The sequence below is a fragment of the Poecile atricapillus genome, chromosome 9 (genome assembly GCF_030490865.1).
Source record: "Poecile atricapillus isolate bPoeAtr1 chromosome 9, bPoeAtr1.hap1, whole genome shotgun sequence".
Taxonomy (NCBI): domain Eukaryota; kingdom Metazoa; phylum Chordata; class Aves; order Passeriformes; family Paridae; genus Poecile; species Poecile atricapillus.
The window spans coordinates 19,576,251-19,601,965 of NC_081257.1; the positions used below are offsets into that span (position 1 = coordinate 19,576,251).

General features: G+C 48.9%; 1 protein-coding gene across 4 annotated transcripts in view; it reads right to left on the reverse strand.

The window, feature by feature from the left end:
* FRMD4B (FERM domain containing 4B) overlaps window positions 1-25,715 on the reverse strand; it is a 123,968-nt gene that overhangs the window by 66,449 nt on the left and 31,804 nt on the right. Inside the window, exon 1 of one of the 4 annotated variants that reach the window (XM_058845227.1) lies at window positions 24,201-24,346. The exons of 1 other annotated variant lie outside the window; for it this stretch is intronic. Coding sequence is in view for 1 of the 3 variants with exons in the window: in XM_058845224.1 (XP_058701207.1) it covers window positions 11,316-11,477 (162 nt within the window). In the remaining 2 variants the exon portion in view is untranslated. Of the gene's footprint in view, window positions 1-2,848; window positions 2,919-11,315; window positions 11,747-24,200; window positions 24,347-25,715 lie in introns of those variants that run through there. 2 more of the 4 variants (XM_058845224.1, XM_058845225.1) reach the window with 2 other exon arrangements.

Here is a 25,715-nt window from a genome sequence, read left to right on the forward strand (position 1 = left end):
CAGATTTTCCATGCAACCCTCCTTTTCCCCATTTATTCTATTATTTCTCATTGCAGGGGATGGCAGATCTAAGGGACTCTTTCATTCACTCTGTTGATGGCTTTTACAGGATGACAGGCACAGCCTCTTGGGGTCATTAGAAAGATCCCACTCACTAGAGCAGGGCATGGGGCTCTAAATCTCATCCTCCTCTCCCAAAACTCTCTGAAATAATGAGGAGCACACTGTAGTAAGACCCCAAAAAACTGAACAAAACTGAAGAACAGCGATAAATTGAAATCTAGGAAACAATTTAATTGAATCTTCCTCAAAATGCTAAATCCAGTAATCCAGCTCTTTGCCAAGAGCCAAACATAAGCAGCAGAATTTCAGCTTCTTGCTCCCTACCAGGAGTGTGCAATGTGAAGAGCTCACCCCTCTCCCCCCCATGAGGAAATCTTGCAGTGTGGCTGCCTTTCCTGATGCTACCCATGGCTCTCCCTGTACTTGCCTTTGCTCCATTGCACATGGGGGTGCAGGGGTTGCTCACTGGGCACCAGCACAGGGATGAAAGCATTCGAGTGCTCAGGCAGCACCAGCCCCACTGCAGGAGGCAGGGGGAAGGATTGCTGCTAAAGTCTGGCCCCAGACTTCCAGCTGCCAAGCAGCACCCAGCCAGCGTTTCACTTCTCCTGGCAAATTATCACAAATGCTGAGTCCCTCTGACAGAGGGGAGAGGTTAGCTACCCTCTTGAAGGATCAGCACCTTTATTGCACGAGTATTCTCCTCAAAGGTGTCTCAAGCTGAAAACTGAAGTGTTTCTCAAGCAGGCCATGCCATTCTACGAGTGCTGATGTACCATTCCTGCCACTCTGCAGTGTATTTAAAACAACAAGAGAAGAATGGGCAGGCAACTTTACAGCTAATGCTATTTAAAAAAGCAAACACCTATCTGGAAAATTAATAGGAAACAATCAGTACAAATCTGCCAGAAATATCAAGTCAATGAAATCCAACATCTGCTTTCCTTGGCAGCACACAGCCAGTAAATTTGTGTCTGCAGGAGACACGCTTATCACCAGCAGTGCTGAGACTCTGCAGGCAGGTCATTACTGCACACAGCCCACGGTGGTGGCTTGTTCCAGTGCAACCTCCTGGGAATTTTGGGGGAAAAAGGAATCCTGTGGGATCAGAGTGCTTTCCTGATGCAACCTGATAGAACAAATGCAGTGCTGCCCATGAAGGGGCAGTGCCTGGAGGCAGCAGCATCCTCTGTCCCTGAATAAGCAGTGCCACAGTGGGGCAGGACTGGCCACCTGCCCTCCTCTGACCTGTCCTGACCTCTGCTCCCCAGCCAGGAGGCAAAGCAGTTAAGCTCCAGCTTCTTTGCCTAAGTCTCTACAACACCAATCTCAGGGTTTATTCCGTGCAGAGCTCCTGGTAACTTTTCCTGTGTTTTATCTCACCCCAGAAGCCATGACCCCTGACCCACTTGAACAAACTCAGCTTTCCCTGTTACAGGAATAGTTGCAGAAGATGAAAAAATACCTTTATAGAAGAGTAGTTTTCACAACTCTGGAGATCCACACCCTGCCCTTGGTGCCTTTTTTTTGTCTCCCCAGCCCTGAAAATCTCCCCCATTTCTGATGGCTTTTCACAGGATGCTCCTCTGTCCCCTCCACCACCTCCCTGCTCAACCCCGAGTTGGGTTTTTGAGGGAGGGCTCCCAAAGCAGGAGATACAGGCAGAGCAAACCCTGACCAAATAATTGCCATCCCCTCCAGGCAGCATCTCATCTCTAAAGTCATTTTGAATCTCTTCTTCTCCTGTCCCATCCAGTCCCTGCACCCAGCATACACCCCTGGACTTTTCCAGCCACTCATGCTTGGCAACAGCCCCTCAGGAAATCCAGATGCCAGCCTTGGGCAGACATCAGGTAAGAAGGAGATGAAAAATAAATCAAAAAGAAGGCTAAAGCACAAGTCATTTAAATATCTGAAACTCTTAAAAAAATTGCAGAGAGCAAATAAATAAACCAAGAGAAGTCACAGCAGTGGGTATGGGCTGGAGCAGGCAGCGAGCAGCGTTTCTGTGGAGGCGAGGAGCCAACATTCCCAGTGCCAGCATCTTGCCAGGCACTCAGGGGGGCTGATCCAGATGGTTCCACATTTCTCTTTTAAAGCTAAACAAGTGCTTTGGATCAAAGGCTTCTTTCTCAGCAGCCTTACCCCCCAGCTCTGTGTGCACTGCTGCATCTCCAGGCCACCTCTTCACAAGGGTTTTTTGGGGGGTGAGAGGGGAGGGGACCTGATGAGGAGATATTTAATAGTTGCATGCTGAAAGGAGTTACTGTACCAGGCGCCGACCGCCTTTTCTCGGGACTCATGAATCTGCGCTTTGTTCGGGTTAAATCATATCTCAGAGCAGCCCAAAAGGGTAATCTCTGCAAAGAGGTTTTCTCTCTAACCAGAAGTTAGAGATCTTTGCTCCAGCTGCAGCAAAGTTTCCAGAACCCAGCTTGGATTTAGCCCTTTGCTAAAGGAGCCAAGGCAGCATTTACAACAAAGGCAGGAAAATGCAGCTGTAAATGCTGGGATAAACAAACAGCCCCTTATCTCCTCAATGGAGTGCAAAAGATGCAAAGAAATTTTTATGGACTGATCCTTCAAAGCAAAGAGAAGAGCAAGCAGAAAGGTTTCAGCCCACACCATCCCCAACTTTCTTCACTCTGTGCTGCTTTCTGGCTCTCTGGGGCTCACAGCTCCGAGCTCTGCATGGATGTTTAACTCAGGACACACTGCAAGAGCACTAAATAAATAACATTTTCTGTCACTGCTAAGCATCAGAAATTAAAATACAGCCTCTTACCTCCACATCAGACACCCTGCTGGTTGAAATGGACTTGAGAAACCCAAGAAGTACTCCCAACGTGCATGCACTAAGCCTTCATGTTTTCTGTACATTTGAGCTGGGGGAAGAAGGGAGACACGCTCCTGGACTTCTTCCGTTGCCATATAATCTGAAGGAAGTGACCTTCGCATTTGCTGCTTTGATTACACATTCAGAAACAAAAGCCCTTCCAGAGTGAGTCAGGGGACACAAGGGGTTGAAAAGGGATTGTTAAAAATGGGAAAGCATTACAATTGTGGGCTGGTTTTCGGTTGGGTTTTTTTTGGTTTTTTTTTTTTCCCTGTGATATTAACCCCTTTATTATAAAACAAAACCAAATTAAACCCAGCAGCTAGTGACCAAAGGCATAGCATAGGTGCCAGTCCTGGGGCAGTGAGACACTGGTGTGGGGCCATGGTCCCTGTGTCACAGCAGTGGCTGAGGATCCCCATGCTGGCAGCTCTGTGCTCGCTGGGAGCTGCCATCAGCCCTCCCAGCTCCTCCACCCCACACTCCTACCCGGGGACAGGAGGGGCCACTGTGGAAAAACTTGGAACAGCACTAAAACTTCAAGCCATCCCCAGTCTGAGCCCCTTGGAGCAAGGCTGAGCCCTGTGGCAGCAGGGACCAGCCCATCTGAAGGGATACAGGACCAGAGACAACCAGAGCTGGTCTGCTCAGCACATTCACAAACTCACATCTCCACTGTCCCTCCCTGCAAGAGACACCCCAGGGACAGCACTGCACTCACTGGGTGCCCAAACTGCTTCCCAAAGCACAGCTCTGCTGCTCTGGTGTGGGGTGCTGCACTCTGGGGAGGGAGCTGAGTGTGTGGACACAGTTCACACCCTTGGCCATCAATCTCAGCTTGCTCCTGCTCTACAGGAGCGCACTTTGCTGCTGGCAGGGGAGTAAATCATGTACCTGCTGTTCTGCTGCTCCTTTGCAGGCTGCTCTCTGTGTGCAAAACACTGAGCTCTGCTTTCAGTCCCTGACTCCTTCCCCCCTGGCACATCAACCCACGAGGCTTCACACGCCCCCAGCTCTGACACAGCAGCACAAACTGTGTAACTGTGCCAGGCAGAGCACAGGTATCACACAGAAACTGCTCTCAAAGGAATCACACAGGCACAGAAACTGCTCTCAAAGAAATCACACAGGCACAGAAACTGCTCTCCTCAAAGAAAACTCAAACAACTGACACTGCTCTCACTGAAAATGAAAAAACCACAACAACGAAGAAATGTGCACCCAAATCCAGGAGGCTGCAAGTTCCAGAGTTCCAGCCTGACCTTCAGGCAGGTACACAAGAGGCACAAGGTCTCAAATTTACACCTGCAGTTACTTCAAAAATCTGAATGCTCTTACTCAGTTACTTATGCTCTCAACTGAGCAGTCACTATGCACACAGAGGACAAACTGTGAACTCTCCCTACCCAATTTTTTAAATCCAGGGATCTATTTTAATAGAAAAAAAAAAAAAAATAAGTTCAACACCTGGAACAAACTAACTTGCTTTTCCTAGAATGAAAACAGGTCAAACTTTGACAGCAACACCTCACAGATGTGGCTCCCTCTTCTCAGAGGTCCTGAGGCCCCTGAAGTCCCCCAAATAGGAGGCTCTGCGAGAAGTGTTTGAGGCCAACAGGAGGTTCCATGAAGCTGCAGAGCACTGTGTAAAGACAGAGCCTTCCCAACAGTGCTGGGGAGAGAAGCAGCACTGCCTGGTCCAGCCATCACACAGGGTGAGTCAGCCCTGCTCCCCTCGCCTCCCCATCAGCGCAGACACCTCCAGAGGGCAGCTACCCCAGACACCCAGGATGCAGTGAGGTGCCAGAGGAGTCTCACCCTCCTTGTTTAATTCAAAAGAACCAGCTTTGATCAAATAACCACCCCTTAAATAGCTGCAGACAAAGAGCTGTCTTTTTTTCCCAGAGTTATTTTGTAAAAGTCAACATTCTCATAGTCATGAGACTACAAAAGCTTTCCACTCCATGCTCAATATCACAGGTTTCATGAAAAACCCATAAGCTGGCCCCACATCAGGCAGGAGGGTGCCAGGTCAGGTCCAGCCAGCTGCTCCAGACTGCACCAGCAACCTAAGAGGTGGCAGCGAGACAATTTTGGGAGAGGATTTCAGAGCAACAAACTTGCACTGGTCTCCAAAACAGACTCCAAAGCCCCAAAAATAAGATGGAAAATAGACAGTGAGTCATGTTTCCTTAGAGAAATGACGTGAAGGTTACCTGGGTGGTGCCAGCTTCTGCCCTGCTGGGATAACCACAGGGACAGGAATAGCTGGAGGAGGGAGAGCACAGCTCCTCTGGGGATCCGTGGCTTCCAAACAAACATAAACCAGGGCTGCATAATTCAGCTGTACAGGGAACTTTTTATAATTGGGAAAAATTTCTTTTCAAGCTGAGTTTGAAAGTTTGAAAGAAACACTTCCTACCTGTAAGAGGCAGGAAGCTGTTGGGAGCTGAGCAGAGGGAAATCTCTGCAACTCTGAGGCACGAATGAGCTGAGTTTGGGGACAACAGTGCCACAGCCCTTCACTGAAGGGTGACCCTACAGGGAATGCAGCACACCCCAGCCCCCCCAGCAAGGTGAACAGATGAACTGAGCTTGATATGAGAGAGGAATTACTGCCACTTTCACTAGGGCTTAACAAACAGCACCCTGCTCCAAACCTCACACCCTCTGCCCAGCCCACACCTCCCTGCCTAGAAACCAGCCAAAGGAAAAGCCAGGCTGCTCAGGACCCAGCACACCACCAGCAGTGCCATGGGTGACTTCTCCAGCCCCATTCCCAGCCCTGCTGGCACCACACTCCTGTGCCTGATGGCCAGCAGGGAGATGCACACTGGGGCGCCCATCCCCAGGCACCTGTCCCAGCTCAGCTGGAAAAGCAACAGAAACATCACAGTCTTAATCCTAGCACTGCTAGGACTGTGAAAGATTACTTTTAGTGGCTAAATCCAGCACTTTCAAGCTCTTCTCAGCTTTTGGATCAAACTTATTCTCCCCATCATCTTCCCCAACACACCACTGATGCACATTTAAATGAATGACAGATCAATTAGTGGGGAAAAGTGTATACATGTGTATTTGTGTATGGGAGGGTATTTAAGCTAATATATTCCAGCACTGATAGCTTTATCCTCTTTGCAGTCTCTGAGAATGAACTGGCCTCCATCTGTACAGAAGATTAGCAGAATTACTAATCACTAATTATGACTCAGAGGTTTTAAGAGCAATGCAGACCGTACAAGGGGTGGCCTGATTTTCAGAAAATGAGGGGACAAAGATAGCACAGTGTTATTTTAAGCACACGGACAGTCCATCCAAGATCACAAAGCGCTGCAGTGACAATGCCAGCAAAAGGGGTGACAGGGAGACAAACACTCAGAAGGACAAAAGTAAAGCCAGGAAAAACCAGCACGTGCCTGAAACACTTTTAATTTACCTTTTCACACAGTTTGTGTCCAGTCAGAGCAAACTGGCCAGCCTCTCTGCAGAGGCCAGAATGGAGATTTATCCAGGCAAGCTCATACAGTGATACCTTTGTACAGGACTTTCTGCCTCTGAGAAGTGGTGCCAGCGACATTCGAAATCTAACGTATTTCATGAGCTGCGTCACATCGAAGAGGAAAAATATTTATACAGGCCCAAGTGGTTTGTGAATAGAAGGCACTGTTTGAAACTGGCACTGTGACACCCCGAAGGAAATGAGATGAAGTTCACAGTCTGGTTGTGAAGTTTGTCAGTGAGGGGAGAGGGAGAAGCCATTAAAAAAAAAAAAAAAAAAAATTTAACAAAATCATATTTTTGTTTGAATAAACTCTCTCAAACAGAAAATGCTATATCATGAGCTCAGATGGAAATGTATCTGGCAGAGAGCTCTGGAAAGCTGTTGTTGGAAGTGTGCAGAGCCAAGTTTAACTCTAAGCTGTCAGGAGGCAGTGCCCAGAGCTTGTTCTCAGCCCTCCTAAAGGCTCCCCAAAAGTCCCAGCCATGGGGACACCTCCACGTGCCAGGTTGGGACATGATGGGAGATCCAGCAGTGCCAAAGCTCGGCAGGTGACATATGAGCAGCATCACTGCATTAGATCAGATCCCTCCCAAAAGAAAAACAGCTGGATGAAAGCAGCCAGAGCAAAGCTCTCCCAGGGTAACCCGTAATCCCCAGAGCACGAGTTTAAATCTTTGAAGGAACACAGACACATATTCAGTGTCCTCTAAAAAGGTTTTCAAGCTCCCTTTGAAAAGCCCTGACCTGTAGGAACACCTGAGATGCATCTGCTGAATGTCACCCCTAGGGTCTGTCTGGTGTGGAACAAAGTTGTGCCCTGAGAGCGCAGCCCCAGCTTTGTGCTCTCCCTCACCACTCCAGCACCGCCTTTCATCATTGTGAAAGGAGGAGGAAAAAAGGCATCTCAATCTGTTGTCAGCATTTTTCATAATGCAAAGTTAAGGTGTGGCAGCAGAGGAAGCATGGTGCTCACTATCCAAACCAACTACGTTAGCACTGGAGGAAACAGAAGTCGGCCGCTTCCTCTCCTGCCCCTCCACCCCAGGTACCATGGGCCAGACACACGGACAAAGCTGATTTACTGTGCTGCATCAGCAAAATCTTGTCACTTCATACAGAGGAAATGACCTTTCAGGTTAAAAAGCACTTTGTCCAAAAGACCCATATGAAAATTTACACTTTTACGCCATAATTTATCAGCTAATTACCAGTGCAATTGGTAATTTCAGTTACTCCTAAACTGCTTAACCACAGAGATGCTCCCTTATCTGGCTGTACATCCAGCAGATCCATCACAACATGCCACTGTGTTCTGCAGGGAGTTACAGTCTTCCCAATGTCTTTACCACTTTGCATAGAGCAGATTGACTGACACACATTTAACCTTGACCCTAAACGTGACCATTTTTTAACTGATAAGAGTTAGCTGCATCATTAAATAGACTTTGATGCCTTTTCTGGATCCTGCTTAGCCATGCTGAGGAATCACTGTGTTGTGGGATGTACTGGTGGCAACTAGCATTGGTATCTCAGAGGAAAACTTCATGTCACTCCCTCAGTGAAAACCAGGCCAGTGGTAACACAGGTAAAAGTTTTTGGCTTTGCAGCTGCTTATTAACCTCATTTATACAAAAATTTCACTTTGCTTTACTGTCCTATAATTAAACCTAAGACAGATGGCCTATAAAACCAGCACGTGGAGGGTCCTGCAGAAAGATTTCTTTGGGAATAGTATCAGGACACCTAGAAATGCCATGTTTTCCCATCTCAGGCATCAGGAGGGGCTCTGGGAAGACCCCCCAAAGCCACAGAACTATGTGCCAGAGCTCCACAACAAAATACAGCCTTCAGTCCTTCCTCTGGTAGGAAATGGGAACCCTTGAGTGAAGGCTTCTATGCCAAATTCTCATCCAGGAATTTTCCAAGCCCTAACAGCCCCAATAACTCATAGCAACTTGCTGCTGTTAGAAAGAAGACCTGTGCCAGCTTTTCTATCAGCTGTCTCTGCAAATCTGTTATTTCTAGGACAGGCTTTAAACACTCCCTGCCACGGACAAGACAATGTTCCCTGGTGGACAAGCCAAGGGCCCAGAGAATCACCCCACACCCTCCCCTCCCCTCGGGAGGGTTCAGGGGTTATTTCAGAGTGAAATGGGACACCCCAGCAGTGCTTTGCCTCACAACCTCCCCCAGATGAATGGGCTCTGGGCAAGGAGGACATCCCCTCTCTTCTGGCAGGTGGGACAGATGATGGGAAGCATCCTGGAGCAGGGATCAGCTTGGGTTAGTGCCTGGGCTGGGGATGAAGCTCCTATACCAGTGACCAGGTGAAACAACAGGTGAAAGGTTTCCCACACAGACATGCCAGAAACACTAAGGAGAAGGTGACTGACAAAGGCTGGTTTGTGCATGTAGGGGTGGGTTTTAGCTGTGCTTAAAGCTGCTAAGGCAGGTAAGGGCTTTATGCTGGCAGAGAGGATTTGAGCCTGCCCTGCCAGCCAGCGCTGCCCCGTGACCACCTCTGCACCTGCCAGCTCTCAAACACAGGTGGGGACCCCGCTCAGACACACAAAGCACCTGTTCAGGACTCCATTTTAATAAGAACACAGGGAAAAAAGGTGTCTTCGTGTGGCTGCAAAAACTACAGGACTTCTGAGGAAAAATCTGAGGACAAACAGCATCCCTGGCAAGTAGGAGTGCTGCCATACCCTTTTTACAAAGAACAGAGGAAAACAATTTGCTCAAGAGAATGCAGGATCTGTGGTAATGATGGGACACAAAATCTCACATCCAAGATTAGAATCCTGTCCCACAGACACTGCAACATGCTCAGAGAAACAACCCCATGGAGTGCTCTGCACTGCTCGTGCTGCTCCCTGTGTTGCTCCACTGAGCCTGAGGTGAAGAAACGTAACCCAGGGTGGCACAAAGTTCCTCCCTGTATGCAAGGGTCACCCAGCCACTGCCTCTAGTTGTTTCCATAGCTTGAAGTGCTTAAAAAATTAAGAAAAGCAGTTTGAGTTCAGGCTGTTGCAGGGCTCTGGTATCTGAGCAGTTGGGGGACATTTAATGCTGTGTGCTCAGTCCTGCACTCACTGGACTCAGCCAGAGGTTCCAGCAGCTGAGAGCCAAGACTTCAGCACAAAAAGCCAAGTGTTACACAACCCAACAAGGAAGAGCTGCAGGGCATTCTTTCAGCCACCTCACTTTAATACACCCCAAATTACCAGCAGCAAATTCCTGATGTTAAAATGTGAGAGTTGCCTTGCTCCTGCCAGGTTTCACCTCCCAGGGAAGACTCTCAGAGCATCAAGTGGGGAGCAACAGGTCCCTGCATGTCCCCAGCAGGGCAAGCTGTGGGCAGAGGGGAGGGGGCACTCCCTGTCCACTTCCCTGGCTCAAGATCTGCCTGGTAGGATGGAGAAGGACCAATCTCCTCTTTTCACCCATTTTCACATCCCCACTTTGAGACACAGGCACCTGTCAGTGATGCTTTTCATAAAGAAAAGACACACACTAGGATACAGTAAGTTTGGCCAGAGATACGGTCACATTTTGTCTTGAAAAAATCTCTTTTCACCTCAAGCCAGCCATCAGAGTATGGCAGCTGAGCAGGCTGAATACAGCTGTTGTCAGAGCTGATCCTCAGCCAGCCTTTATTCCAGCCCTGGAGGGATGGGGTTTACCTCCATGGGGATGCAGTGGAGAGGGGAGGCAGTCTAAGCTGCATGCTCTTTATGTGAATGGACCCTAAAAATAACACCCACACAGCACAGGTGTAGCTGGATTTACTTAGAGAGGAAGAAGAGAGTCAGGACTGTAACCCACCACATTCCTACAGGTCAGTAAAGAGCCAAGGAAGAGTAATGATGCCTTTACTCCTGCATTCCCTAACTAATCATGATCCATGTATGGATCATACCCACAGTGATGTCAGGCACATCACACACTGTTTCCATATGTGATCTGCCCAAGATACATTCAAGCACCTGTACATCTACCACTGTAAAGATGCTCTCCCAGTCTTGAGCCTACCCTGAAGCTAAATACTAACAGATCTCTTTAGGATTAAACAGGCACAGATGTCCTGCTAGCACGACTTTCCCATGGAAGTTGCATCCTGGTGGCCCTGGAGAGCTGTTTGCTACGAGCTGTGTCATTCTCTGTATTGCAACACAGCAGGGAGAGGGGAGAAGCTGCTTTGAAATATTCACCCTGCAAACACACATGGTGAGGCTGAGAGCAAGCACGCACAGCACAAGTTCACATGCGAGACAGAAATACAGAGATACACAGAAATAAGTAACTACCAGCAAAAACAGACTCGAAAAGGGGTGACACCACCCTCGCTGGAACTGGAGACCACAATAATCGCAAGTACAGGGCTGAGTTTCCAGCCTGCACGAAGGGGAGCCCCCCAGATGCCATTCCAGGACTGCCAGCAGCAATCCCTCTGCCATGCAAAGCACTATCACGTTACAAGCTGCCACCATTCAGTGGCACAAACACAGCAGAAGCCACAGCCAGGCTCTCCCATGGGAGCATCCCACCGGCAGAGAGGAGCTCCCGGAGCTCCATCCCCAGATGCCGAGGGCGAGGACGGTGACAGCAGCCAGAGGGGCTCCCTCTGTTTTATGAGGAGCAGCTGGCTGCCAAAACACTGACAGATTGACCGACTGATAAAACATATTTGGCGCAGCAAACATCTCCCCCAAACCCTGAATTCAGGCACAGAGCCGGCACTTTGAAAGCAACACCGGGATCAGCCCAGAGCCAGCTCCAGAATCCTCCGAGCGCCTTCCCGGCGCTGCCTCGATGCTCCGGAGGCAGAGCACGCACCCGGGCCAGGTGCCGGGATGCCGTCCCAAGGAAAAGCCGTGACGGCGAGCTGGGTTATATATATATTTTTTTTACCTGGTAGACATCTCGGAGGCCACACCAGGCTCGCAGCGCCTGCCGGCACGCCCGCAGCCGGGCCGCGTACCAGCGGCGCAGCGCTGCCACCGTCACGGTCCAGAGCAGGCGGCTGCCGCCCAGCAGCAGATCCTCCACGCCGCACATCAGCACCGAAGCCATGAGCAGCTCCAAGCCCCGTCCCTGGCTCGCTCAGACGCCCGGCGTGAGGCTGGCCGGCTTTATGCGGCGGGCAGGGGTGTTGCACGGAGCCAGGGTCAAGCCTTAAAACAAACTCCTCTTTCACGGCGCTTCCTGGGCAGATTCCCAGGCATGCCCCGGCTCCTGACGCCCAGCCAGCGGCTGCAGTAGCTCAGCCCTACCAGCAGCTCACACAGCAGCCTTGTCCTTAGCAGCTTATATAAAGCTCCGTTAAGCTCCAGTAGCTACCACTATGTTTTCTAATTAAATTTTAACCCTTTTGCCATATGCCCTGACAACAACCCCTTTCAGGCGCTGCAGAAGGAGGGGAAGGCGCTCGCCGGCGTTCAGCGCTGCCGCACTTGAGTGAGCTGGGCAGGCGCTCCACACACGAATCCAGCGCTATCTGCCTCCAACACCTCATTATCTGCTATACAGGGAACAAAGCTGTCATCGTTTTCTGCCGGCTGAGCCCGTGCTCAAATTATACAGTAGAAATCCTACTTGAAAAAGGCACTTCTGGGAACCAGCAAGTGGAGGAGAGCGGCGGGGGGAAGGGGGAATCAGTCCCGCAGGAACAGAATAGCTTGGAAGAGACCTTAAAGTTCATATTGCTCCAAACCCCCTGCCATGGGCAGGGACCCCTTACACTGGACCGGGTTACTCAGAGCCCCATCCAGCCTGGCTTTGAACACAACTTGTGCCAGTGAAATAGATGCACTGTTCTCTTCCAGCTCTGATTGTGGTAAATACCAACAGCCATCCCTCTCTTCATCCCTGCTTGTTGCATCATATGGGTAGAACACCCAAAACGTGCTAAAGAGATGATTTGCTCTACTCTTAAACTAACTCCATTAACGCAGCACTTGCTGCATGAGGAAAACAAAGCTGGGCATTGTAGCCGAGCTCTTCACAACAGCCCACAGCAAATAAACACTGCAATAATAACCCACAAGAGACTCCAGCCTTGCCTCCAGCCAGTTTAAGATTAAACAGCATCCTGCCCTTCTGGGGCTTCAAGTGTTAAAGCTCCCAAACCGAACCTTTCATTTGAGTGCTCTTCCCTATTACAAGCTCAGGGAGGGTGGATGATGGAGCATGATTAATCTTTTTAAACCCCCCCGCCAGAGGATTTGACACTTTCTAAGCTTTTTGGGACAGAAGCTGCAGGGATCCCAACACGCTACCATCAGCACCTTGTTGAGGAAACTATTCAAGGGACAGATTTTTGGCTAAAATCATCAGCAAGGCTGACCTGTATAAGAGTAAACTCTTGTGCAGTGCAATGAATGGAAGGGGTAGGAAGAGCTTGCACACAGGCTGGGTGGGAGAGTAAACCCCATGGCACTGCTTCCCCGAGGGCACTGCCTGTCCATCCCAAAGGATGCTGATGGGAGGAAGCCACCTGCGTGCCCACAGCAGAGAGGAAATGTCCACAAACCCCACTTCATTCCTTCTAATCAACCTGCTCCTGCTGCAGGAGCTCGCACGCTGTGGCGGCTGGGTGATGTAATTCTGCAGACAGATGACTGCCTGCCTGTTTGAGACAGGCTTTAGACCTGTGTCTCCAAGTGATCACCATCTTCCCTTTCATGCACAACAGAGTGAAAGCAGCCCTGGCCCTCCTGGTGCCGGTGTCCCTTGGCTGTGCTGTTGCCAGGGAGTTTCAGTCCCTCCAAGTCTTGCTTTCACATGGGGAAAACAACGACCATATTTCAAATGGATAAGAAGCTGCTACAAAGTGAGCTGAAGCAGAGAAGGATATGGCTTCTTGTAATGAGAGAGAAGCAAAGATTTGGGCTGCACATTGAAATCTGGCATCCACATTCCCACACCAAGGGTTTTATCATCCCCTGGAATTACTTAGAGCCTGTAGCCACAGAAGTGTTCCTCCTCCGGTGTTGCACATCACTGTGTTCAGAGGACTTTGACAGCAATCCACAGGTACTAAATACAAAAGGTTTCCCTCTTCCACTGGGAGAGAGTGGTGACAAATATCCATGGGGCTATTCCAGTAACCTGAGCTGGTTCCAGTGCCAGGCTTGGCAGCAGGGAATTGCCATCCCCCCACAAACACTACTTTGGAGGGGAATCAGCCAGGAAAATCTCCAGTGGCATCCGTTCACTGCGGTCAAGTCATATCCAAATTTAAACACAGAGATAAAAAAAAGATCCAGTTTTCAAGTGCCATTTCTGAAAGAAAAGAAAAGGACCCTTGTAGCTAAAGAAACAGTGCAGGGAACAGCCCTGTCTTGTGCCAGGAAAATCCAACCAACCCACTAGGAAAAGTTTACGTGGTTTTGTGCTGTGCCTGCTGCCCTCAGTGCCTTTTTGTTTTGCCTTTTTCCCCCTATTGCCTAACTAGATTGAAAAATAAGGATGATGATTTTCTTTTTTAACAGAGTACAGCACATTTGTGCTAGGATTTTCCAGTTTTGGGTTTGTTTGCACATTTATTTTTTTTCAATTGCTCTATGATCCATGGTATCTTTACACTTACATGTTCTACACAGTTATTCTTTATGCTTCACAAACTCCTGTGAGCCTGAGCAATGGCCTCAGATGCTCCATCTCAGAAGGCAGAGCCATAGGTACTCAGGCCTTCCCTCCTCACTGCTCCCAGGTGCTTTTCAAATCAATATTCTCATGACCTTGTGCAGGCTTTTTGCTCCTACAGCAAAGTTACAGCTCCATGGGTGGGCTGGGGCAAGGCAAGAACCCTCTCCCCACCCTCATTCAGGGCACACAGACTTCAAGTCCAGTCTCATGAACAGAAACTTCACCAACCTCTTCATCCCTTTGACAGATGGAGTAGGTGATAAAAGAAGTAAGAATTAAGTCCCACCTGGACTTCACCTTCCCAGCTGACCCGAGTACAGGAGTGCACTGTTCCTTGAACCTGGATAGTGTTAAACACACACAGAAGAAAAAAGAGAAAAGGAAGTTTGTGATGCAAAAAGCAGCTAAATGCAATTCAGGATAATTTTGGTGGAGTTATGTGCAGCTGATGAATTATCCATTCACATCAGTCTCAGTCTGTTATTGACTTCTACTCTAAGAACCTGATTGCATGTGGGTTAGTCTGAAATACCTAAATAAGAGTCAAAACAGAAAACAAAACTCAGCAAGGGAAAGCCAGCAGGATAAATACCCAGGTGGTTTCCAAAGGCTGTACCATCCAGATTTCTATTCTGTGAGGAGAAGGAGGGAGAGAGAGCTCTCAGAAAATGTCTTTGTAGATATGTAGCACTGTCAGGGGAGCACAAGAGACAGCTACTGCAGATCTGTTTGATGTACAGTCATATGAACAACACAGCATTCATTGCTGATAAGGAATAAGCCTACACAACAGTGATCTAAGGAGAATGTCACTTTAAAAGGCACCAGAAAACTTGATGTGTGGCAGACTCATGCCTCTCCTCACATTATTGACTGCAGATCCAGAATAATGAATAATAAAAAGAACAAAGGTTTGCTACCAACATAATAGGAAAAGATGATCCCAAGTGGATTTTCAGGCTTCCTTGCATGTTATCTTCTATGCCAAAATTAATGGAACAAGGCTTATCTGAATTGCTGCTCCTCTTTTCAAAGTTGCTCATATGAAGTTCACATGAATAAAGAATTCATCTGCCTGTGAGGCCAGAGGACAAGAGCATCAATCTGCTTTTAAATCTACAACGCAGTATTGCTCCTAGATAAGACTTTTGATTAGGCATACAGGAAAGGACACACACACACACACAGAGTCCTTGGTGATAGCTAATGAAATTAAAGCTTTGATCATTTTCTGTCTCTGAACCTTCCACAAAAAAAGGTGAGTTATTGTGCCGATGCATAAAATGCCTAATTCTGCAGGCTTGCAGATGTCTGTCCTAGCCAGAGCTTTAAAACATGCACTAATCCATAATTTCCACTCATATTGATTACACCTGATTGCAGCCAATAACCATTCTGGAGAGTGAGCAGTAAAGTTCAGGGAACACAAAAAAAAACCCCACAGAGAGCCCTCACAAAGTTATGAGAGAGAATTCTGTTTCATGGCACACACCACTATTGACATCTGCTCTCACCTCAGCTCCAGGGGCTCCAGCTCTCAAGCCCTGACCCCTGGGTGGGCTCAGGGCAATGAGCAGCATCACTGAGGTCCATGCCAGAACCCAAAACCTCATTGTCCTCCGAATTGCCACCGGGAACAGCTGCAGTCCCACTTCATCCTGCCTCACCCAGGCCTGTTTCTTCTTTCTGTACAAACCTCTGTGCAGATCTGCATGAAAATCTTCCCATTTTGCTCAAGTTAGAAGCCAACAGCACACAATTACACTGCCTTTATAAATAAACTTAAGAACTGCTCAAAGGTGCTGTTTTGTAGGCAGTTTCATGAGCATGAACAACAGGATTACTTGGGAATTAGGACTTTCAGACAATGCTGAAGGCTGCATATCCCCTACAACTGTACTTTTAAATTCCCATCATGAACCAAGCCTGTCAAGCTGTGAGCATTAATGCAATTAACCCCAAATAAAGACGAAGGGACTTTTCAAAAATCGGTTTTGCTACACTCTGGCCCTTAATTACCAACTTTAAGTGAAATGCAGACACTGGGCACCCTCTCTTTGATGTTCTAACCTCTCAGTACATAAGATGCTTAAGCAGCAGCACCAGTGCACAGGATAAATCTGTAATCCAACCTGCCCTGATCGAGAGCTTTTGACACAGGACTCAACTAATGGTAAAAGTGTTTGCAAATCAATTTGGTTCCTTGAAATTATCAAAAGAATTAATCACAATGTGCCTCTAACTAACCTACTTAATCCTTCATATTAGCACAAATTTGGGGACCTCTCAGAAATTAAGTCTACACTTCCACAAAGATTTATTTACTGTCATTCACATTATCAAATTTTAATTTAGAAAGAATGAAAGGGCCATGCTACTCTCCTTTATGGCTAACAGCATCCAGTGTAGCTATTTATTTATCAGGTTCTACACCAAGAATTTCAATTCCCAGCTTTTGCCCACTGAGCTGCACCTATGTCAAGTGCCTGATGTAGCTGAAAGCCACAGTTACACCCAAAATGATCCACAGCTCCAGGGGGAGGCTGATACCTAATGCTCTCCTCTCTAGATGAGGCACAGCCTCTACTAAGCTCATTTAACAGCAGCCTTACATATTTCTAAATGAGGTGCTGATGTTTTCCCTCCTCTCACAGAGCCTGGGCTGTACTATATTGCTCTACACTAATAATATAAACATAACACCGTGACAAACACATTTTTAAAGATGAACAGCCACTGTGCCAGAAACACGAATTTCCTGCAGTCTGGATCCCATAGTAAACTAATTAGCACTTCACATCAGAAATGAAGTGCCACAGTTTTTTAACTTTATAAATTATTAAGCAGCTGCTGTCTGATTCCTCAAACAGCAAATTTCATACCTGCCATAGCCAGAAGTACAAAATCAGGTCAGGTTCTGAACAAGTGGCAGATGCTCCAGTTTCACGAGTCAGGCTTTATCATCCTGCATTACCACTCTATCACCACCAGAACAACATCACCCAGTTTGCAGAACACAAACCTGGTTCCTCCAGCACCCTGTGGCCAGAGCAGCAGGGCTGTAATTTGCCACAGTTCCACTGGCTTCAGTGAAACCTCTCCAAACACACAATCAGCTGGGGATGCTGAGAGGCTACGTGACATCTGGCAGCAGGGAGCAGGACCTCTAATGCAGGTCACTATTAACATACACCTGCATACAAATGGTATTTAAATTTTTATAAATGTGGATTTCTAAGGTGGGAGAACTTTGCAGTCTCAATGTCAGTATGCACTGTAAAGATACCTTGTAAGGAGAAACACCAGACCAGACTTGTGAGGAAAGAAGGATGAGGAGATGGGAGAAAAGAGTTTGATCTCCAGCTGAAAGAGGATTTGTCTCTGTCACACACATGAGAGGCTGTGAATGCTTTCCAAATTATGTTTATGTCCTTTCTCAGCCACGTGGGTGCTGGCCAGCAGAGCAGGATGGGGACTGGCAGGAAGGCTGGCATCTACCCAGCCACCAGCACCACTGTCTGCACCTGTCTGGGCACAGAGAGCTGCCCAGGGACACAGCACAGCAGGTCAGGGTGTGACACTGCCTTCCCTGCTCCAGGATGGGGCAGGACCCTGGAAAACCACCCTCTTGTTCTCTGCTTGGTGGGCAGGGCTTCCTTCTCAAGGAAAGCTCCTTTAGGAGGGGAGAGTCACTGCCAGTGACGGGGGAAATCATCCTGCACTTGGTGCTACTCCCAAGTCACATCTGGAGGAAATGAGAGATCAAACAGCACAGGGTGGAAACGTGGAGCATCCTCAGAGCTGCAGAGATTGGCACCACCACCACCCTCCCAGAGAGGGCTTCACCCAGAGCCTCCCTGAGCTGCCAGAGGAAATGATTCACCCCTGCCAGCCCCTGTGAGAGGGAGGACACCCCGACCCCCAGATCAGGGTTATCCTTCTGGGAAGCATCCACGGGAAGTGATGGCACCGCAGGCAGAGACTGTGGCTGCCTCTGGAAGCTGAGGAAGGAAAAGCAATTTCTCTCCAAGCTGCTGATTTCACCTCACTGCTTCCTAACGAGGTCCCAGCCCAGCAGCAGGTCACTCTCACTCCCATGCAGGCTGTGCTGTGCCTCATACCCCAATACCAGCCTTCAGAGATGGTTCCCAAGCCTGAGAGGGGACAAGGAGCCTCCAAAGAGGGACTGAGACCCTGCAGAGCAAAGGGACAGGCAGCTATCACACCCCATGAAAATAAATTATAGAAAGAGACAAACACCCTCTACATCTCCAATCTCAGTGGTCAAGTACCTCTACCTCCCCCAAACTGGCAGGGGGAAGTAATAAAGTGCACAAAATACATTCAGCATCCTAATTTTGGAGGCAAAACTGTAACATCTTCTGTGCACTGACACACCATGCTGACAAAATTTCTACCTGCTGTGCCCAGTTATTCAGGTGAGTCAGTGCAGTCCCTTCACCTCCCACCCAGACCTGCTGCAGCAGCTTCCCAGCAGCTGGAGCAATGCCAAATCCCTCTCTGTGGCTGGACTCTCCTCCTGTCCATCACCTTACCAGAGCCACAAAATGCTTCAGGGTCTTATCACAGAAATGGCAGGTTCAAAGTCTGGAGGACCAAAGGGTTCCAGGCAGGTGACACATCCAGCCTCACTGGTTTGTCCCACACCCCCCTGGCAGCAGGAGGGTTTCCTCCCCAGCTCTGGTCACTCAGGTGGACGCTGTGCTCCCCGACAGGTGCCACACCTGCTCAGCTTCCCTCAGGCACCACCATGGATGGAGCCATTGCCCTGCTAATGTCCCAGACAAAAATGGGGCAGCGTCTCCTTCATTTCGAGTCGCCAAGGAGTATTAAAGGGAGCCTGGAGAAGCCAGGTAATTACTTCTGGATGAAGTATTTCACAGTAGATAGAAGTACGTGAGGAGCGTGAAAAACCACGGCTGCCCCAGCTTTATGATTATTTTATAGCCTCATTAATCTGTGGCAAATGGGGCAGAATTACTACATAACCTAAATACTGGGCAGAGATCTACAGCTCTGTAAGAGGAAGCATAAATGAGATAGTAAAGTTTCAGCATTCTGCATGATATATATGGTCACCAAGACAAAAATAAGAGCCCAAACCTACCAGTTTCCTGAGAAGAATCTTTTAAAGAGTGAAAAGAAGTGATATCTAACTCTTGTAATTATATCCTCAGCGCATTCATTCACTTAGCATGAGTAACTCAGGATGCTGTGGCCTCCAGAAAAATCACGACTCAGAGCAATGCTGTGCCCTTGATTAGACTTCATGGGTCATGCCTAGCCCAGGGAAGGTGTACCTAGGAGAGCACCTTCCCTATGGACCTGCTCAGATCACTGCATTCCATCAAACACAAACCAACACAGCATCTTGGGTGCCTTTGTGCTCTTCCCCCTATCCCCAGCTCCAGGCCACAAACCCAGCAGAGCAGGAGTCACTTCTGTGTGCATTCAGCATCTGGCACAGCAGAGCACCAATACTGATACAAGCATTCCATCCAAATCCTTATTTAAGGCAACCCATGCCCATGGCTGCTGGCTGGCAGAGGCTGGCAGGGAGGAGGGCAGGAGCACAGCAGAGCAGCTGATGTGATGCTGATGCTCTCCCATCACTCACTTCATCTCCCCCAGGCCCCAGCCCCACCACTCCAGGATGCCCAAGAGAATGGTCCTGTGGACATTTTTATCTGGGACTTGATCCTGCACAACAACAGATCTTGTTGCACCTGCTACAGGTGAGGTCAGTTCAGATCCTTTCGAGGCAGAGCTGTGCATTTTCCCAGCCAGGGGAGAATCACCAACCAGTGGGAAGAGAGAGCACTTGTTAATAAAGGAAGAAATTGGTACTGTGTGTTTATCAAATAAATTGCCAGCACTTTAGGTGCTGTGGACTGATGTTTTCTGTGAAGACAGGTCTGATGCAATTGCACTTCCAGAGTTAGGAAACACAAAAACAACATTTCACAATGTCTCATCTGTTGCTACAACAATTAGTGCCTCATTTCATTAACAAAGTACCTGCACAGTGCTCATTTGCCAGCTCTGGACAAATAAACGGACAATAACCATCTAAAATTTGAAAGGAGGCAGGTTGGGATGTTGTTAGAACAGATGAGCTCTGGTGTAAAGAATCTCTTGAAGGTGAGCCTGGGTTCAGGGTGTTTGCTGTGGAGAAGGAAACAAGCTGAGCAGCTCATGGCATTTTCCCAAAGAGGGGTCACCTCGTAGCTGTGGGGTGCAAGGAGCAGCTGATCCAAAGGAGAAGGAGAAAGAGCAGCCATTGAAAGGATGTTTTCACCCTCAGAAGGCATCCAAAACAAACAAGCAGCATGCCATGGGCCTGATCCAAAGCCCATTGAAATCAGTGGAAAGCCTGCAGCTGCCCTCAATAGGCTCAGGGGGAGGCCGGGCATGCCTTGGGAGCCCCGTGTGCTGCCCCACCAACAAACACACCGACCCCAGGGGGACCTCTTCACCTCCTGCAGCTCCTCCTGCCACTGCTGCTCTGTTCTCCTTAGTCCCAGCAGGCATTTTGCACTCATTAGCTATTCAAGCCACCAAAATTATATATTAAATACACTTATATAAAAATAAATTCTTTTTCTATGCAGCCCCAGGAGCTCATACAGGTCGTGAAACCATTGCTGATGCAGCTGTGGCCCACAAGATCTGCACCAAAATCCTGAACCATAACTCTGCTTTTCTGTGCTTCACAAGGTTCCTTCTGGAGCCACCACACAGGTCAGTCCTCCCCCAGTGCCACCCTTGTGTCTGCCCTGGAGCTGGACAAGAAATCTGCACTGATGGTACAGAAAATCCAAGTTCTTCTCACAAGACAGGTCGAGACAACAAGTTTTGCACGTTCAAGCTGAGCAAAGCTCCTTCAAAAGAAACGAGTCCTGATCCAATTTTCTCTCCCTTTTATAAAGAAATCACCTAGAGAAAGGCCTGAGCCAGCAGCGGTATCAGATGCTGCAGGGTGGGAGCACGGGCAGGGTGGGAGCAGTGACGTTTGTCAGAAATGTCAGAAACACAAACAATGAGAAAGGAAACGGGAGGGAAAGGCTGGGATGGCCACAGGGGCTGAATCACCCCTTGAGGTCAGCAGGACCTCAGCCCTGTGGGAAATGGGGTGAGGTGTTGGCCATGGAGCCCCATCCCTGCCAGGAGGGGTTCACCCACACCTCACCCCGTTCTCACAGCCCCAGCAGACACACGGGGCACAGCAACTCCCCCCTGCCAGCACATCTGTCCCCACAGCTGGTGGCCATGGCCAGACCCACAGGAAAAACTGTGCAACCCCTTATCCCAGTGCCTCTGGAGGGTGAGGACAAGGGTGCAGAGGCAGGGCTGTTACCTCAGCCCACAGCTCAGAGTCACTCATTTTGTAGCTGACTGAGGAGACCAAAAGAAGAGAGGTGACGGTAAAGCCCATTCTCCCATTTTGCCAAAGGACTGTGGATAAAACAGGCTGTTGAAACTCAACATACCTTGGATCCAGTGTTTTGTTCTGCTTTTTAACTCCTTTTAGCTTTTCCCTCATCCCCTTGGCAAAAAGGGAAGCAGAGCAGACATGCTGAGAGTGGGGCTTTAGCCCAGCCAGGCTCCCCATAGTTTCCTAATCTCTCTTCTGGCCATCCTGCAACAGCAGGAACTCCCCAATGGGGGTCAATCTGAGACCATTCATACATTTTAAAAGTTATTCCTGCTATAACAGGCACAATTGAGAATTCTGCTTTTTGTTAACAATTATCCCAGGCAGTAACTTCAGTTTTCCCCTCGATTCCAATAGAAACAATGCAGGACTGAGTAGTACCTGTTGGCAGAGAAATTTTTAACTAAACAGATAAGAGGGGCTAAATTGGCTTCCTCAAATAGGAAATCCCATTGCTTCCCTCTCCCTGCCTCCTTGGGATGTAAAGCAGACTGAAAAACTGCCCTTGCCATTATCAGAGCTGTGATTCAATCAGCATTTCATGGTCCTAATTAACAGGTATTTGTTTTCATGGGTGTGATTCCTCACTTGCCAAGCCTGCAGAATTATAATGCATTTTTCCCTTCCTCCTTGGAGAGGACATGAGACAGGGAAAGGAAGCCATTTGGAGCAGGAAGAGGATGCTTGGAAGTAGAGCTGGGGTGCTTATATTAGGCCCTTTTGGAGGTCAGAGGATCAAACTGAGATTGTTTTTTTTTTGAAGTCTGCTGTTCTCGTTCACATTAATGGGCAAAACTAGCACAAAAGGCTCTTTGCCTGCCTGTTTGGTCACTCTGTCCTGCCCAGCTGGTCCTGGAGGATGCTTCCCACAAACCCTACTGCCATCCTGTGCACATGGCTGGAAGGGGACAGGGGACATCCAGCCCAGGAAAACTGGAGCACCTGGTCCTCCTCTCCCTACAGTTCTACAAAAGGAGGAAGAAGAACTTCCAGCTACTTCTGACTGGGCCCTGCTACACCCAGTTTCACTCCCTCCTGCCCCATATACCTGTTCCTCAAGTCAGGCAGTAGCTTTTGGGTGGGAACAACTCCAGGACTAGGCCTTTGGAGGGTAAAGAACTCACAGCTGAAGGCTGAAAGGGGCCCACATGTCCCATAGGCTGCCTGCAGGGACAGTAACACTGATCCTGAGGGGCACAGATAGAGGGAACTGTCCCCCCTCATCACAGCCCTGTCCTTCCCACCCTCCCCAGGCACTCAGTGGCCTTGGCAGGGACATGGGGATGATCTGTCCCTTCTGCACAGAGACAGCAAGCTCCTTCAGCACCCAGCTAACTCATGGCTGGAATTCACACAGGAGGGGAAAATAAATTCTGGGGTTTGAGAACAAATCTAGCTGGTGCTACATTTTCAAATCCTCAGGGAGTTAAAAAAAATATAAAAATAGTTACATTGAACATCCTTTCCCCCTTTCCCTGCTGCTGAATATTAAATCAAATAATGCTTCCCCCCGACCAAGAACACAGCAGTCAAGGGAATACAATTCCTTCTTCCATATTGCTAAGTGATGCATTTGCCTTATACAGCAGGTAAAATTGTAGCACAGCACCATCTGTTTCTCAATATGCTTGCTGCCAGTTTCCATTGCAGGGATTTACTCCCATAGCCCTCCCAAGGCAGAGCTGAGCTGCCTGTCACAGGAGAACGGGATCTGTCACCTGCTCACTGCCTATTTGGGACACAACCTACTGAAAGGTGGGCACAGAACATTTATTTTCTGTCATACAGCACAGGCTGACAGTGCCAGCTCCAGTGAACAGCCCTTGATGATGCTACACATCCTTAAAATATTGCAGGGGAAGGCACATTTTCCAGCTGTTTGTGCCTTGTGCCAGAGCACATTCAGATCAGCAATTTCTCTTCTAAATATTCCAAGGGTTGCTGCAAATTTTCCACTGTGATAAAGCTGAAGGAGAAAAGCAGCCAGCAGTTCCACATCTTTAGACTGAAATTTAAGGGACTTGTACACAAGTGGCTGTGAAAGCCTCAGTCAGGCAGCTTCCAACTGCTTGTGTGTAGTGGATTCAGGCAGATCTCACACAGTGACCAAAGCAGCAGGGAGCTCAGAACAGAGCAGACCCCAAGGGTGGCCATTCCCAGGGGGAACTCAGGGGGTGCCAAGCCCCAGTGCTGGGGGTGCAGAGCCCTCCCAGAGCTGCCCTTGAGCTACTGCTGGACAACAGAAAAACCCACACTGCAACTGGACCCAAATGCCGCTGTTCTGCCTGCAGAGCAGCTGGTGGGGCTCTGTGCTCAGCAAGGGGAGCAGAGCCCTCCACAGCTGGAGCAGCTCTGGCTGCTGTCGTTTTGGGGCTCTGAGGTTCTGGCACAGGTTCCAGCACCTGGCCCAAGCCAGGGCAGCATTCCCACATGGTTAAGCCTCATGTCCAAATGGACAGCTGACCCAGCAGCCAGCCCAGCACTGGGAACCACACCAGGAGCAGGTCTGCCATGAGCAACACCCATGCAAAATAAACTTGGGAGAACCCTCTGAACACCCTTCGTGCTCTGTCCCTTCTGACCCAAGCTCCAGGAGCACCTCCACCAACCACAGGGACATCCCCCCAACTCCTAAGGCTGTCAGTCTCCCAGGTTCAATCAATTCACCAACCCAAAGAAGTTCCTCTCACCTGAGACTCAGGAGACAGGCACCTCCTGGAAGGGAAAGCTGCTCGCACACCTCACCCTCTGCCACACGCCATAAACCTCTCCTGAATCTGGATCCAGACACTCTGCTCAGCCCCTGGATCTCGGCTCGGCTCTCCTGCACAGCTTTGTCCGGGCGGCTGGCGCTGGCCAAAGGCTGCTGGCCACACAGCACAGCACCGAGCTGCTGGCTGCAGGCAGGGGAATTCCTGCAGCACCCGGAGAAGCGGCCAAGCACCTCCCAGGGCACCCGGGACAAGAGAGCGCCTGTCAGCAGAGCAGAGCAATGAGCAAACTGGTTCAGCCTGTTGCTGCCTCTGCTGAAGGCCAGCTCGGCACTGGAGGTGTGTAAGTCATGTGTTTGCTCCTGCCCCAGCCTGGAAAACAAAACAAAACAAAACAAAGCAGCAAGTGGTTTTGTAGGATTTGAGACTTTCACCCAGCTACTTTCAAAGAGGTTATTCGATGACTGAAATAGGGACCTAGAACTTCAATGCCAAAGTTGTAGCAAAACAAATCCTTCCTCCTCCCAGATTTTTTTTTTTTTTTTTTTTTTTTACATATAAGCACCCCCTCTTCTACAGCCCTAATTTTATTGATCAGTCAGGAATGAGGAGACCTGTTTCCACTTCTCTTCCCTCCAGCCCCATCTATGTCACAAGCTGTGAGAAATTAAGACAATAGCATCACTTTACAAACAACCTGCCCTCATCTCCCATGGAAGGAAAGGAGAGGATCCATCAATGCTTCAAAAGGGTCCAGTTGATCTGGAAGTACAACCTGTTACACTCTTCTTACCCCTTAAATATCTCATCTCCCATGGTTGCAGGTTTCAGTAGCTGCTTTGTTGCCTAAGGGGTGCACCACAGAAATGCACCAAAACACAGAGCAACCAGCTCTGAGCCAGCACAGAGCCAAGGGAAAGGCTGATTCCAGGCTGGCACAGGAGCCACTGGCCCACCTGTGGCTGTGGGACTGCCCCTCAACACCAGCAGAAACACAACCTCACTTCAGCTCTTCAAGACAGCCCAAATGAGCTCAGATCTTGGGATGGTTTTTCATAATTCTCCCAGTAAAATGAGTTCCTAGGGAGAAGTCACTGAACACCTCACTCTTCATGAGTGCAGCACTGTTTGTGCTTTGCTGCATTTCAGTTCTGTTGCTGTTTGGGGGGAGATTCACCTGCTTCACTGTGCATCCCAGAGTGTGAGTGTAAAACCTGCACCCCTAAAGGAGCCACTGCCTTGCCTACAGCACCCACAAAGCTCCACTTGGAGATTCTGACATTCAGGATTTAAAACATCTTAAAGTATCAGTGCATGAGAGCACTTCTGGCCCATTGTTGGACTGCTCTGCTGGGAGAAGCCTAATCAATTAATACTCACAGTTCTCCAGCCTTTGCTTATCCCGTCTTACACACCCTGCATGGATTTAATCCTTTTTATTATTTCACTGTTTGTGTAGTGTCTTTATGGGACACTACAAGGCAGAATACCTAT